Source organism: Periplaneta americana, chromosome 7 (assembly GCF_040183065.1).
Source record: "Periplaneta americana isolate PAMFEO1 chromosome 7, P.americana_PAMFEO1_priV1, whole genome shotgun sequence".
NCBI lineage: Eukaryota > Metazoa > Arthropoda > Insecta > Blattodea > Blattidae > Periplaneta > Periplaneta americana.
This window is the reverse complement of record NC_091123.1, coordinates 8,391,123-8,406,744: the sequence shown is the minus strand read 5'-3', so window position 1 is coordinate 8,406,744 and position 15,622 is coordinate 8,391,123. Positions and strand designations below refer to the sequence as shown.

The following is a 15,622-nucleotide window of genomic DNA, read 5'->3' as shown; positions in this document are numbered from 1 at the left end:
TACATGTTTTAGGTAAGTTAGGTTAGTGACTAGAGTGCTGGACTTATAATCCTGTGGACCTGGTTCGATCTCCAGCATACCCGAACTTATGGTTTGTATTAGGGGAGGGATTTTCTCCAGAAGCTTCAGTTCCCCTCTGGTATCCCAACAAATCATATCATTTCATCGTGGGTGTAGCGTAGACCAACCTCCTATGGCGCACCCTGGTCAACGACTCTGTCAGTAAATTGGTGTACACAACCAGCTTCATATTCTTTATTTGCCTGAAAGTACATAGTACAAGAGGCCTCGTCAATGTAATATTATAAATACAATGTGTCAGTTTTAAAAAGATTAAAAACTAAAAAATAATAAAATTCGACTAAAATATTACATCATTTTCAAAAAATTCATTCATATTGTAAAAAGGCTTATTTTATAGCCATTTCTTAGTCTGAAGTTTGAATTGTCTTCTCTCTCTCCCTCTCCCTCCCTCTCTCTCTTGGCGGAGTTTTGTATGCCGAGTGACCCGGAGATTCATTGGCTCCCTCACATAAGCCCACCATCGATCCCTATCCCGAGCAAGATTAATCCAGGCTCTATCATCATATCCCACCTCCCTCAAATCCATTTTAATATTATCCTCCCATCTACGTCTCGGCCTCCCCAAAGGTCTTTTTCCCTACAGCCTCCCAACTAACACTCTATATGCACTTCTGGAGTCGTCCATACATGCTAGGCTACATGCCCTGCCCATCTCAAACATCTGGAGTTAATGTTCCTAATTATGTCAGGTGAAGAATACAATTTTAGAATCATGCAACATGCATTTAATGATTCGTAAGAACACAAGCTTTACAATTGCATCATCCCAATCTGAAACCAGACATCATTAATAGACTACATACTTACATAAGTGTTCTGCCCAAGGGCAGATCTTGCACTGCAAACCCAGCATTCTTCAATATTTCTTATTTTCTGCCTTCCTCGTAATCTCTGCATGTGATCCACTTCGTTAATGTAACTTCTAAATTTTAATAATGACAATATATTAATGGTTAATAATTAATATAACTGTAATGGCGTAAGGCAAAGGTAATTTTTCCTTATACTGTCTTGTAACATTCTATTCTATGCTTTGAAATGGCGCTTATAGATATATATCTCTCTTCACCCACTCTTTCCAACACAGCTTCGTTTCTTATTCTGTCTGTCCATTTCACATGCTCAATCCTTCTCCATGTCCACATTTCAAATGCTTCTAATCGCTTCTCTTTACTTCGAAGAAAGAATGATGCTGAAACTGATCAGGAAGAGGAAAAGGATTTGCCTGGGTCACTGGCTGAGAAGAAATTGCCTTCTGAAGGATGTACTGGAAGGAATGGCGAACGGGAGAAGAGTTCGAGGCAGAAGAAAGTATAAGATGATAGACGACATTAAGATATATGGATCATAGGCGGAGATTAAGAGGAAGGCAGAAAATAGGAAAGACTGAAGAATTTTGGGTTTGCAGTGAAAGACCTGTCCTTGAGCAGAACCAAGGCTTTGTAGAACACTTTGAATGAAATGAATGAATGAATGAATATCTCTTTCGCTCTCTCCCCTTCCCCTCTCTCGCTCTCCACCTGTATCCTCCTCTCTTTTCCCCTCTCTCTCCCCCTTCTCCCACTTCCCTCACTCTCTCCCTCCCCCTTTCCTCCCACTCCGCCTCTCCCTCTCTCTCATATTTCGTTTAGTTAAATGTTGCAACTGTCCCTTATTTATATTCTGAAAGCCTGACAACCTTGGCTCCTTGTTGGCACCTTGAATACAGTCTTGTCACCACTATTAAAAAGTGTCATTACTCACAATAACGTCGTTATAGTTAATGGGCAGTCTCATTACAACGTCCATATCATATTCTTCGGGTTTGCCAACTTTCAGGCCGTCATAATAACTGCCGGCTCCACAAAGCCTGCTGTATATAGCTTTAAACAGGACGTCTTCTTGCTTCATGAGCTCGATGAGTTGGGTTAATACCTGGCAACAGTAACAACAATAATTATTGTAGAGTCTTTCACACAGTTAACTTTGGGATTTGCTGATCCTGATGGTAGATTTTCGCGGACTACATGAGAAACTTTGCTGGACACGCTCAACTGTTTCCTCGCTTATTGGTTGACTTCCTCTTACAAATACATCCCCTTGCCATAAAATTAGTGTTGTGGGATTTAATCAATTAATCTGATCGATTAATCGGTCAATTTCTATTTTAATATTAATTGATCAAAAATACTTAATTGAATAATTGAGTCGATTAAAATTAATCAGTTGCACTTGATATTAATTATTATTTTGTTAATGCAAACTCAGAGTAAAATTCCGACAATATTCGTCTCTCAGAAGTTGCTTACTTCAAACACGATAATACCGTTATTTTGTAACTGCAAAGCAGGTAGCAGGTAGCATAGGACAACTCTTTGCACAAACACTTCAGAAAGATTTTAAGATATGAGGACAGTGACCTGGTCTACCCTTATTGAAAGTTGAAACGCAATGCGAAACCCTTATTAAGTTTGTCATCTCGTCTTGCTAGCATATGAAATACATACTTTTCTGGAATTCGCTCCCCTCATCCCTTAGCCATGGCTATACTGTGTGCAAGTGAAAGAGTAACTATCTTCTTATTTTTCTAAAATTTGGAACCCGATTACAATAGGGACCAGTCTGCTGTTCTGTTGCAGTTTCTTTACTGAGTTTCTAGATGAAGCTTGTGTGTTAGTCTGCTAAAGAAAAAAATCAGATTTTTGTGATCTGTGGAAAAAATGAAAACACCATTATGTCATAGGCCTATGAGAATTTGAGAAGTAAACCCGGTGAAACGTTTGGATTTAAGTTGAACGATCGTGGAGAAGTGCTTGACAGAAAAGAAAATTTTCATGCAGAAAACATTGTTACTAAATGTAGAGCAGCACTTAATTCGGAGCATGTGAATGCACTCACATGTTTAAAATCATGGATGAAGCAGTGTTAACTAGATGAGTCTTCATACTTCTTTTTTATTATTTTGTTTTCTCTCAAAAATCCCCAGAGAATTGACACAATAAGCCTACATAATAAATATGTTAGTAAATAACTAAAATAGTATTGTTTTGTAATACAACAATACAGTATATACATATAAACAGTCACATCAAAAACTTCTTCCTTACATTTTTATTGTACCTTGTTTTTTCACTATACCGTGCAGTCTTTGCTTAATGGTAAGTTTTAGTTGCCATGGTAATATTTTGCACTGCATAGGTGCAATCAGGACATAGTTAAAATACAAGGAAAAAGTTTTTGATGTCACTTTACTACATTTTATACTTATGCTTATTATCAAACACAAATTAAATTTAACAATAATTGTGTATTACAGTATATTAAAACTTTTTTGAAATCGATCAAAGCTCGATTAGTCTGTCGATTAATCGATTAAATTCAAATCGTTAATCAATTAAATATTCTGATTGATTGACAGCACTACTTAAAATCGGACACTTGCGAATTCAAAATATGAAATTTCGTATACTAAACCATTCCTCCTAGCAGTATGGGAACGAAAAAATTTCACGCTGTATAGAATGCATTAACAACAAAATATTGTCGTATAGAATGTAATTAACGCCAGGAATATGTTTATGCCATAGTATTTTGGTAAAATATTAATATTTCCATAACCACCAGTGAACAGGGGTTTCCAGACATTATAAGGAGACAGTAGAGATGCTTTCCACGAAGTCTTGAAAACCCCAAGCTACCCATTCCACCAACATTCCGGGATTCTAAAGGACAAGTGAAATCTCCAGCCATTGAACTCGTAGCGTCGATGAATTAGAGAAGCCAACTAAATAAGTGATTCCTATTCTACCTTTGCTTATTTCTTCGAAGCCAGTGGAAGTCTTCTCAGTGTTGCAATATCTACTTTTAAACGTGAATTAATTTTTTTAAGGATTTCAACTATTAATTTTGCAGTCTACTTAATTTCTCCTCTTCTTGAAACTTTATGAGTTTTTCATCGTACCAAATAATAATAACTCACAGAAGGATGCAATCTTTTGCAGGAAAACATGGAAAAGTTGCTTGTGTTGTATTGTAATAAGTGTTGAGACGAACCAATGTAACAACTTTTATTGTTGTTTTATTCAGTGTAAAAAAATTGAGTTACCTTGTTCTTACATTCAGATGAGGATTTTCTGATGCTGACAAACTGTTTAATTGTGTAGATTTATTGTTTTTCTTTTTGTAGCATACCGTATTAAAAGTAGACAAAATTATTTATATTTAAAGGCTTAGTTTGTAAACTATGATGTAAACGTGCTCCAAATGGTTTAGGAATGAAGACATTTCAATATTGAAATATTTATTTCATATTTTGCAAAAGTGTTGTTCATATTGTGCCTGTCTCTAGTAATAACAGACTGGATAACATGAAATCCACGATATAAAATGTTTTTCCGTCTTCTATGGCAGGCATTTCTTCTCGATGATGAATAATAATATTATGCGGCAGTGTTACTGCCTATGATGTATACTAGACCAAAGTTTTTTTTTTTTAAGTGAAAGTTTTTCTTCCTATCAGTACCAACTTTATGTAATTCTTTTGTTAAACATAAATTAGATGTGTTCGAAACCCAAAAAATCACTTGTGGGAATCCTATATTACGATACTTACTTTTGTAAAATGCTCGCCATATCTCTTCATATCTTGATCATTTAGAGAAATATAATTCTTCTGTACAGCATGCAGCACTGTTTCAAGAGCCGCTTCTGATTTTTTACTAGACATTGTTAATTTCTGAAATATGAGAATAAACAATTTAGGTCTGAATTCATAGGCCAATTTTCAAACTATCTTTTCTTTTTCTTTTTTCTTTTCTGCTACACATCAATCTATAAGGAGATCAAATAGTGGTGAAAACCTCCCACACATGCGACGTCAAACACACCTGGATCATTTACTCGAAGGTAAAGACTCTTTATTATCCATTATAAAGCTTTAGCATTAATATTTGGAAGTTCTGGAGCGCCTAAAATTGCGTGTTTTGTTGATATGTGCTTATTTCTGGAACTAAGCCTTATAAATACCTATTTCGGTCTTTTAACTTTTCAAAGTTTAAAATCCTTGAATCTCCTGTCAAATAAGGAACTGGAAATAGGAGTAATATTGACGGAGTATTGTTGGTAAATTTTGTTGTGAAAATTTAGCTCGTTTCTATGGCAACGAAAATCACGCTGTTTTAACACTGATTGCATCATAGACAGTAGCTAAATTTTTAGAATGTGGCATCACTGTTTTTCAGACGTTATTGTTCATTGTAGTTCTGTTTCATTTCATATTTTAATTTTATTGAGAGTGTTGTATTATTTGAATCAAACAAGCGAGATTTGTATAGATTATACATTAAACCACAACAACGAGAATAGTTTAAGCCGAAACAATGGCAAAGCGGACATTGTTTAGGAGCGTGTTGCTCCAAAAACGGTTATCAGATGGAAATGAACCCAATTTCTTCTTCATATGTTGCAAAGAGATAGTAGTTTCGAGATTGATATTTTGTTGTAAGATTTTGATATCTAATCTGCATTTACACGTCACCTGGGGGGATAGAATCAGCAACCAACAAATAACGAACCGGACAAGCATAGGATATAGTGATCCAAGCTCTTCAACTGAAAGAGCGCTCAGCGCGCAGAGCTGAGAGATCTCGGGTTCAATTCCCGGTGCCGGAACGAATTTTTCTCAATTTAATAGCTATATCTACAGTATGGCTACTTGTAGTCAATGTATTCAATGAAGACGGCGAGACCTCACATATATATTTATAGTTTATATTATACTTTATGTAGTATAAAAACCGAAGGCACAAACAGAGAGTAAGGAATTAACCAAAGGAAGGCAAGGAGAGTAGGCAAAAATTACAATTGGATTGGCTCGCCAATTGGGAGTAATTGAGCTATCCCTTTAATAGGCGTTACAGGAGCCCCTCGCCCTAATGGGATTTCATGGGCTGTTCTATTTCTTATTCTAATCTGCATTACTTCGAATATGAATTCAAGATTCGTGTATTATTTTCCTACTCGTATTTAGGTTAAGTGTGAAAAAAGGATATCATCTACTGTAACACCATAAAATAAAAATGCAACAGAGCTTCAAAGCAACGCTGCCAGACAACAAAAATCAAATAGCCTTCTCTTCCAGTTTCCATCAGATGATGGCATCCAGGAAAAATCCAATTCAAAATTGTGTGCTGCAATGATTTCAGAAAATATTCCTTTGAATAATCTGGAAAATAAAACACTGAAGGAATTTCTTTGGAAATGGACAAATATGCCAGTCTCTGTCCAGTCCACACTAAGGAAATATTGTTACGAAAGGCTGGAGCTACTGCTATGAAAAAGATTTAAAAAGATCTTAAGACAGAGTCCTGGATGGGATACAATAATGAAAATTGTGGCTTGCAGTCTTGCAAGCTCTATTGTGGGATTATCAATAAGAATCTATATGGAATTGTGGCTGCCAATTATACTGGTTCATTTAACACACACACGTCAGAGGTGGACATTGTGCTCGTCACAGACTGTATTGGACACAGCATTAAATTGATTCAGTTATTCACCGTGTTCTGTCCATAAGTAGGTCTTTCACTGCAAACCCAGCATTCTCCAGTCTTTCCTATTTTCTGCCTTACTCTTTGTCTCCGCATATGATCCACATATCTTAATGTCGTCTATCATCTGATAACTTCTTCTCCCGTTCACCATTTCTTCCAGTGCATCATTCAGAAGGCAGTTTCTTCTCAACCAGTGACCAGCCATTTCCTTTTCCTTTTCCTGATCAGTTTCAGCATCATTCTTTCTTCACCCACTCTTTCCAACACAGCTTCGTTTCTTATTCTGTGTGTCCACCTCACACGCTCCATCCTTCTCCATATCCACATTTCAAATGCTTCTAGCCGCTTATCTTCACTTCGTCATAATGTCCGTGTTTCTGCCACCTACAATGCCACCTCCACACAAAACACTTCACTAGTCTCTTCCTTAGTTCTTTTTTCAGAGGTCGGCAGAAGATGTTCCTTTTTCTATTAAAAACTTCCTCGGCCATTGCTATTCTTCTTTTGACTTCTTGGCAGCAGCTCATGTTACTGCTTATAGTACACTCCAAATATTTGAAGCTGTCCACTTACTCTACTGCCTCATTTAGAATTCGCAAGTTTACCTTCTTTACTTTTCTTCCTGTGACCATGGTCTTCGTCTTGTTGGCATTTATCTTCAATCCATACTGCTCACAGCTGAAGTTGGCTCATATAGAATTTAATTCACAATTACAGAACACTAAAAGAGAAGAGTGTCACAAAGGCGACAAGGATATTCTTATTACATGTTTGCAACAATTTAATTTTTATATCGTGTTGCAGATGATACTACATTTTCTTGGACTATTATCCAAAATGCATACTTAACTGTTAACATTTAATATACCTCCAACTAAGAAGATTAACTTTCGTTTTCTGGATAACAGAAAAAAGTGACGGGATTTATCGTATCCTTACATTTGCGTGAAACGTTAATGCTGTTGGTGATTGTTGTTGTGAACATGTTTGGAATTGTAAGGGTGTCAGGGAATTCGAAAAAAATCAATACATTATTTTCATGTCTTCTTTTTAAGTTTATATATATGGTCATATCACGTGTGTAAGATATTTAGGTAACAACAAAGACAACGAGGATCATGACAACAATCACGACAAAGACAATAAGGACCAGGACCATGACGACGACAACAAGAACCGCTATAAGGGCAACAACAAGGATGAGGGCAATTTTTATCAAAATTCATGGCTCATTTTACATACCACATTATTTTTAATCATCAAATTAATTCAGAAGTGGATTTTAAATTACTTTGCTTTTATTCCTAAAAACAGGAAAACAACACAACCGTACTTTTTTTCTGCCCTGTCATAAACAAAACAAAGTAAGAGCCATCTGTGAATTGATCTGAAGGTTATAATACATAATGGTATGATTAAAATAAGGAATAACTTTTTGGCGAAACCAATTAGAATTTATTAGCACTACGGTATTGTGAAGTGAAGTATTTCAGGCCATGCTTTTATTTTTTCAAATATTTATCAACGAATTCCAAATTCCAGAAGACTTATGTATGCATCCGTAACTTCTGCTTTCACAGAAAAATAATGGAATGCACAGATGCAATCAGATTAATATTTGCGTGGGAATTATCTAGCTGAATAACACTCGTGCTGATAATTTTCTGCGATAATAATATCATTTCGCTTTACACTCAGTCTTTCTTGACATGTTAAGAAACATTCGGTAAGCTTATGGAATTATCAGAAAACTTATCAGCACTTTGGTATTGCTGTTGATAATTATGCAATGATAACAAATCATATACAATTTATTGAGGATAGTAGGCTATGACTCTTATCTTTGTTATGATCATAGCTGGAAATAGAATCAGAAAGTGTAGGGACTGCTCTAGCACGATAGCTGCTCTTTCCGCCGATGTCAGTGCTTATCTAAACCTACATATTATCATACCAAATCTTTCTCTCATTAAAATAAAGGGCACTGAAATTCCGTTCAGTGAATCAGTAAAGAACCGGAGTATACATATGGATAAAAGTTTAAATTGGAACATGCAAGTTGCAGAAACTTTCAAAAAAGTATTCTCACTGATCCACTCGTTTAGGCGATTCAAGAACTTTCTATCTTTTCCCAGAAAAAGATTTTAGTGCAAACACTAGTGATGCCCACTTCGAATATTCTGTTTACTGTCCTAAGCATTACTTTGGCACAGAGACTGCAAAGTGTACATTATATATGCGTCCGTCTTGTCTGCAATATTCGCCGGGCTGATCACGTAACACCATCCCTCGAAATGTTGTCCTGGCTCCGACTAGATTAGAATATCGTACAAAAATCTTTTGTCTTTCCGTACTCTTTCATATATTGTATTTATCCACTTATCTCTATCTCGCGTCCCGTTTTCAATATTTATCCACCTACCATAATCTTGACACTTATTGACCGCAAAGCAAAATTATTGTCATGGTTTTACATTCTTTCGATGTTCTCATCCTCCTGGTGCTATTCATAGTTGGCATTGGAATACATCGCAATAATACTAAATTTTCTAGATTTTCCGGTGTTAAATTCCATCTTTTATCTGAAAGAATCATTTTGTAAACTGAAAAAAGACCTTTCAACTGACAGTGACGTGTTATAGTTGTTTAGTCAACTGTCCGAAGACAGATCTGAACCTCACAAGTGATACCAACAAGGCAGCACTTATGAGGCAACTAAGCCAGGAGATAATGGTGTAGGGTGGCCAGTTCCTTTCCCCCTCCATTACATATATTGCCGACTAGCTACATATTACACTACACTGACGTGATGGGTGCGGATTCAAACTTAGCTATATTTGTCATATGATGAAGGATGGGTGGAACGGTACACCGTAATATATTTGCCATGCTTATTTGTTCCGGGAGATCTACATCCTCCCCATTCGTAACATCGCATACAGTATTCAAAATTGAAAATCCAAGATTTTTTCTTAATACATTACTCCATTTATCCCTAATCTTATCACTAACCCTCCCTGTTGCACTGTGAATATTTAATTCAGGCAATTTTAGGCTAAAAACACAAATAGGTACTAATGGGTAAAGCAGGCATTTTTAGGCACAGTTAAACTATGCCAGGTGGTATAATTAGTCATGAAACATGTACCGACATCATTTGTTTTTATTTATTCCTTCAGGGAAAAAAGTACGCATAAAAGGTAAAATCCGAGTTCTAGTAATAAATTACTATAAATCTGTTGTATTCAATTAGAGCAGTGGTCGTCAGCACTCGCTGAAATGTGCAAAGGGTAAGCGGTGCCGTCCCGTGTGCACCGTCGTGCAGCAGGAAGAGATAGAGAGCTTACCCGCTAGCAGCTACGAGTGCACCATGGTGCACTGCGTTTTCCGCGGGTAAAAGCCGCTAGCCCCAAGGTGCTCTGTGCTGACGACCCCTGGGCGGAAGAGAAGATCTACTGGCCTTAGCTCTGCCAGATTAAATAAATTATTATTATTATTATTATTATTATTATTATTATTATTATTATTATTATTATTAAGCTTATTATTATTATTATTATTATTATTATTAGTATTATTAGTCGGTATAGTGCTGGCCTTCTGTGCCCGAAGTTGCGGGTTCGATCCCGGCCCAGGTCGACATTTAAGTGTGCTGGAATGGGACAGGTTCATGTCAGCAGATTTACTGACATGTAAAATAAACTCTTGCGGGCAATTCCGGCACACCAGCGACGCTGATATAACCTCTGAAGTTGCGAGCGTCGTTAAATAAAACATAATATTTAATCAGAATAATATAAGCAATAAAATTATCACAGTTCTTGCCTTTGAGTATGATGATACATTAAATTTGTCGATTATGACAGTGGAAATGCAATTATAGCTACAGAGGAAATTAAGCGAAACAAAACAAACCGAAGAAAAATACTTACGTTGCTATTGTTGAAACTGAAACTCTGTTCCTCGAAACGAGAAACTCGTGCAAGATTTAATCACGCGATTATCAAGAGACGCCAGCAGTAGAACTTGAACTTGTTTCAGGGTCTGGAGAACAGATAATATCCGCATGCAGCTGCAAAGCTCAGAAGATATTCTAACTTTATCGGCTACTGTGCTTGTCAGAAGAATTTAATCATATCTCTACCGTCATTAATTAATTCAGAGATATTAAAAGATTACACATTAAGTTAACTTTATAAACATCTTCATTTTATTGAAATACAACAAGTAAAAGAAAAAAATACGTACCTTCAGACAGAAATTTAGAGGAGAAATACTGTAAATAAAAATAGACCAATAACGTACTTAAGATTGTTAACAAAGAAGAGGGAAATTTAGAGTTTAAAGAATAATAAATGTTTCTGTACTGATTTATTGATTATAAAATTGGGCATTACAGGAAAAAAATAATAGCGCTATATCAGGGTACACGGGCACGTAGAATACGTCACCCAGTTTCGGGAATGAAACTACAGTTGTGTTGGTTTGAATGTTTTGTTTTTTACTCGGTTTTCAAATCAAGAGTAGCCTATGGGCCTATTCTACGACAAGAGAAGTAATTAATGAACGGCATGCAATAGGCCTACTATATTTTTAGTGCACGTACATGGAAAGTACATTTTCCTGGACTGTTTATTCATTAGAAAGTTATACCTCACTATTGTCATAGTAACATAACATGGATAATTAGTAGGGACCTGAATTTTTATCATCTATTTTCACCAAAATTAGCATCTATTTTTCTCAAAATTCGCTTCTATTTTTCTAAAATTCGCTCTTTCATGAGCAGTTTTAGTTGTTTGCCCCATTTTACGAAGCAGCACATGTCTCACAAATTCAGCCAACTCTGCTAATATAACTAGACTAACTATCCAACTCTGCTGCCATCTGAAAAGCAAATGGCCGAGTAAACCGACGAGACGCATTTTAGCCAAGCCCATATCGAATATAGAACTTTATATATATATATATATATATATATATATATATATATAAAATCATAATTTTCCTTACTGTGTGTACCTAAAAATATTGTATTCATTGTATGCTTTGTACTTCACTATTTTATTACTATTATTACTATTATTATTATTATTATTATTATTATCATCATCAATAATAATTGTCTTATTTTTTATACTTTATCTCATTTATTTTGACCTGCTGTTCACATTTTATTATGCTTTTTCCTTTCTTTCTGTATGTTATATATTATATTAGCCTTTTTTCATAACTGAAATGATTCGTATTCTTTTTGTAATTATATCTTTTAGACTTTGCTGGAATTTTCAGCAAAGTCTCCGTATCTTTCAAAATTTCACAGGGAATTTAATTCTACATTATATCAGTCACAGAGAACATACTATTGTTATTTCGCTATATTTACAAAGAAAACGATTATTACTGCTTCATTACTAATGGCCTATACATATGACATAGGCCTATCAGTACTATTAAAATGTGTATTTCTCTTTCATTTCCAAAATTAATTAATCTATTTCGTGTAGGTTCACTAAAATATTATGTAAAAAAAAAGATAAAGGTATCCCCTATTCACATGCCATGAAGGCACTTGAGAGGCATGGAGGTAGAGCCCCATGCTTTCCATGACCTCGGCACTAGAATGAGGTGGTGTGGTCGGCACCACGCTCTGACCGCCTTTTACCCCCGGGAAAGACCCGGTACTCAATTTTATAGGTTTTATAGGAGCCTGAGTGAACCTCGTCGGCGCTGTTCTAGAAGTTTGGGAACGAGAAAAATCCCGTCACCACTCGGGATCGAACCCCGGACCTTCCAGTCCGCAGCCAGCCAGCCGGCCGCCCAAAGATACTGTACCGGTACTTACAGAACTATTACAGAAAGCGTCTCTTCCGTACTCGGCTTACGCCTCGGCCGTAAACATCTCACTCGTACGGGAAATCATCATTTATGTAATAGTTACGTAAATTAACTATTCTCTTCATATGCAGCGCCATTTTTAAATAGTTTCAGCTTACAAAAGATTTTTCATTGTGGTTCACTCAAAGTGTGTCTTATGTGCCTATTATTACTTTAATATTTCAGAACTCGCAATTCCAAAATAAACGAGTAGTGACACAGGTTTGTAGCTGCTCTCGATGTCGAGATATTACTGAGAGAGGCCGTGCTGCCCGGCTAATTTTATACGTAATTTCGGCGCCCTTAACCTCGTAGCGAGGAGAGATGGCATCATTGATCGTGGTCACACAAGTTGAGTTGGTTCAACTGCGGTGGCTAAGTGATCAAACCTTCATCCTGTGACACAGGCGGTCCGAGTTCGAGTCCCGGTTAAGCTTGGGATTTTTCATTGAAAAATCCATAGTAGTACTTGTGGGGGACAGTTGGGGTTTTTCTTGGGGTTCTCCATTGTTTCCATATTAGGCATTTACACCATTCCGTCATCCATAGCGTTCCCCGAACGCCGGCTGGTGACGCAGGGAGAGGGCTGGCCTAAGGACAGGGGTTTCCTACTCGAAACCTGGGTACTCAGCGAATCTTACTGTAGTCAACCAGTGTAGATTTGGGAATGCGTCTAGCCCAGGGTTGGGCACCAAGGGCGATTTCTATTCTCTCACCGAGAGCCATATGACTTCTCTTCAACCCCTTTCTTCTCCGCCGAAGTCCGCGCAGCGTTGATAGCATGACGGATGAATATTAAGCGTTCCCGTATAGAGTTTGGATTCGCTCTCGATGCCCAGCCCTGGTCTAGCTGAAGGATTAGCGCAATAGATCTTCAGAGCTCCATTCCATTCCATGCTTTGGTTCATGGTCTAACTACGAGTACTTACAAGCAAAGATTCTCATGGGGGCAGGTAAAAAGTTATTTTTTTCTTCTATCATGTTAATAATGTCAAAACAAGTGGTTATAGCTGCAAATTTTGGCCACTCGAGCGCAATTACGAGGGCCATGAAGAAAGCAAGTTTCCCTGAGGCCGTTTACAGAAAGTAAACACAGTTTCATGGAAAGATTTTTTGGAACAGAAAAGCAATTCAACATATTCCCCACCGGAATAGAGACATTTGTCATACCATGTTAACATGTATCGTAAAATAAATACCGGTACGCAAAAACGATTTGATTTAGTAGATATGCATTATTTACATTCATTTCATAAAGGAAATTATGTAAACAAATATATGGTCGGACATTTCAATTAGTTTATAGATATGGACACTTCCTTTCTATCTATCTATCAATCTATCTATCTATCTATCTATCTATCTATCTATCTATCTATCTATCTATCTATCTATCTATCTATCTATCTATCTATCTATCTATCTATCTATCTATCTATCTATCTATCTATCTATCTATCTATCTATCTATCTTTCTTTCATTGTCATGTTTTCTCTTCGCCCTTTCGTACTGTACCAACTTTACATTCCAGTGTGCTGTAGGGAAGGGTATATTATAAATCATTTGACCCATAATAAGCGCATATTGCTGCCCACCTGGTTGTGTGGTCTGCACGGCACAGAGCCACCGCTGAGACAAAACAGGACAGCACATGACAAGGGACAAACACCCAGTCCTATGAACGAAAGATAAAAATCTCTTTAATTGCCTACGCCGGGAATAGAATCATGGAACCCTTGGATGGGGAAGCGCACACGCTATCTACAGAGCCAACATGGTGGACTACAAGACTTTTCCGTGTACAAAATTTGAATGGAACATTATTATTCTCTATTACACGTTTTTGAAGCTGCTCTTTTGAATGCATTGTCTTGTTTCTGACCGCATAACTATTGATGGAGCTGGCAATTATCAAATCGCATGGATAGGAGTCGAATTCTGAATCGTAGGTTTTCCTATTGGAATGGATTGCCCTTTCATATATATTTTTTAATTTACGTTTATACACGCTTAAACATCTGTGGTCATTTCGCTTGTGCAGGATTTTTGAGTTCATCCGTAGGTCGTCGTCTGTTGTCGAGTTTCTGTTTCTATTATCGTGTTACAGATGGCTCTTATTAACGTGGCTAATTAGCATGCTTATTAATACTGTACATGACGTAATTGATTTCATACTTTGGTACAACTAGATTTATAGACAATCGAACAGATGAATTGAAAATCAATTGCTACTAAACAAACACTCAATTGTAACGCATTAATTCTTACTCTGTATTCTACGAAAACGATGACTTTTTACTTTTGTATAATACTGTACTGTGTACAATTAATAAACAAAGTCTGAAAAAATATTCAGATCATCTGAATCAGATTTTATTACTTTCTGTATTCTCATTGGCTGAATTACCGCCCCCCCCCCAAAAAAAAAACGCTGCCCTCTTCGCCTGGTTATTGGAAACCGAACGCGAACTCTGTTTAGTTGAGCGACAACGCTTGAGGTGATGTGTCGGTTCTGCATTCGTGAGGTAAGAAGGTTTTAGATTTATATTTTTGTATATTCATATACTTCAGAAGTATTTTACAAACTTATGAGAGACACTGTTTTGTAACAGATGTAAAATTTATTTTAAAATAAAAGCCTCATTTATAACCTTACGAGTGTAATAATAAATAGGCCTACGAAAGAATAGTTTGTATTTGAGATTTAACTTTAGATAAAAATACGATATATATTCTAAATTTGCTTTCATAATGTTATATATCAAGCCCTTTAATAGACCTTAGTTTCCATCTCGCAAAACGTTGTAGTATAAATAAAGTGCTTAAGAATAGCTATTCGTAAAAGAAAATACTTGTACAGTAATGTACTTGTGAACAAAATTTGATAACTAATATAATGCTTTTTTTTTTCTTCCCCAGAAATCTATTATGCTACATGAGTGTTTCTTGTGGCTTCATTAGCGACGTATTATGTGGTCTTTTCGTGAAGAAATTATATTACGTAATTTTCGTGAAATTTGTGGAAGAATCGCGAGTCTTTTGAGCCCGTTTGCTATAGCCATGTTGATGATAGATCACAATGGCGGTGTTGTAGGCCCAAATACCTTTGTTAATCTTTGAGTACCGGAAA

The 15,622-nt window shown here is 36.4% G+C and overlaps 1 protein-coding gene and 1 long non-coding RNA gene across 3 annotated transcripts in view; one reads left to right on the top strand and one right to left on the bottom strand.

Annotated features, from left to right (window-relative positions):
- The window catches only part of LOC138702817 (cyclic GMP-AMP synthase-like receptor), a 35,914-nt gene extending 25,204 nt beyond the window's left edge, over positions 1–10,710 (bottom strand). Inside the window, exons 1-3 of the mRNA XM_069830114.1 lie at positions 10,547–10,710; positions 4,676–4,798; positions 1,828–1,998 (exon numbers count right to left, since the gene is read on the bottom strand). Of these exons, the coding sequence (XP_069686215.1) occupies positions 1,828–1,998; positions 4,676–4,789 (285 nt within the window). The 5' untranslated portion in view covers positions 4,790–4,798; positions 10,547–10,710. The remainder of the gene's footprint in view (positions 1–1,827; positions 1,999–4,675; positions 4,799–10,546) is intronic.
- Positions 1–15,622, top strand: part of LOC138702867 (uncharacterized) — a 154,126-nt gene that overhangs the window by 121,221 nt on the left and 17,283 nt on the right. The window contains exon 1 of one of the 2 annotated variants that reach the window (XR_011332914.1): positions 14,915–15,017. The exons of the other annotated variant lie outside the window; for it this stretch is intronic. This is a non-coding gene — a long non-coding RNA (uncharacterized lncRNA). Of the gene's footprint in view, positions 1–14,914; positions 15,018–15,622 lie in introns of those variants that run through there. 2 annotated transcript variants of the gene reach the window in all.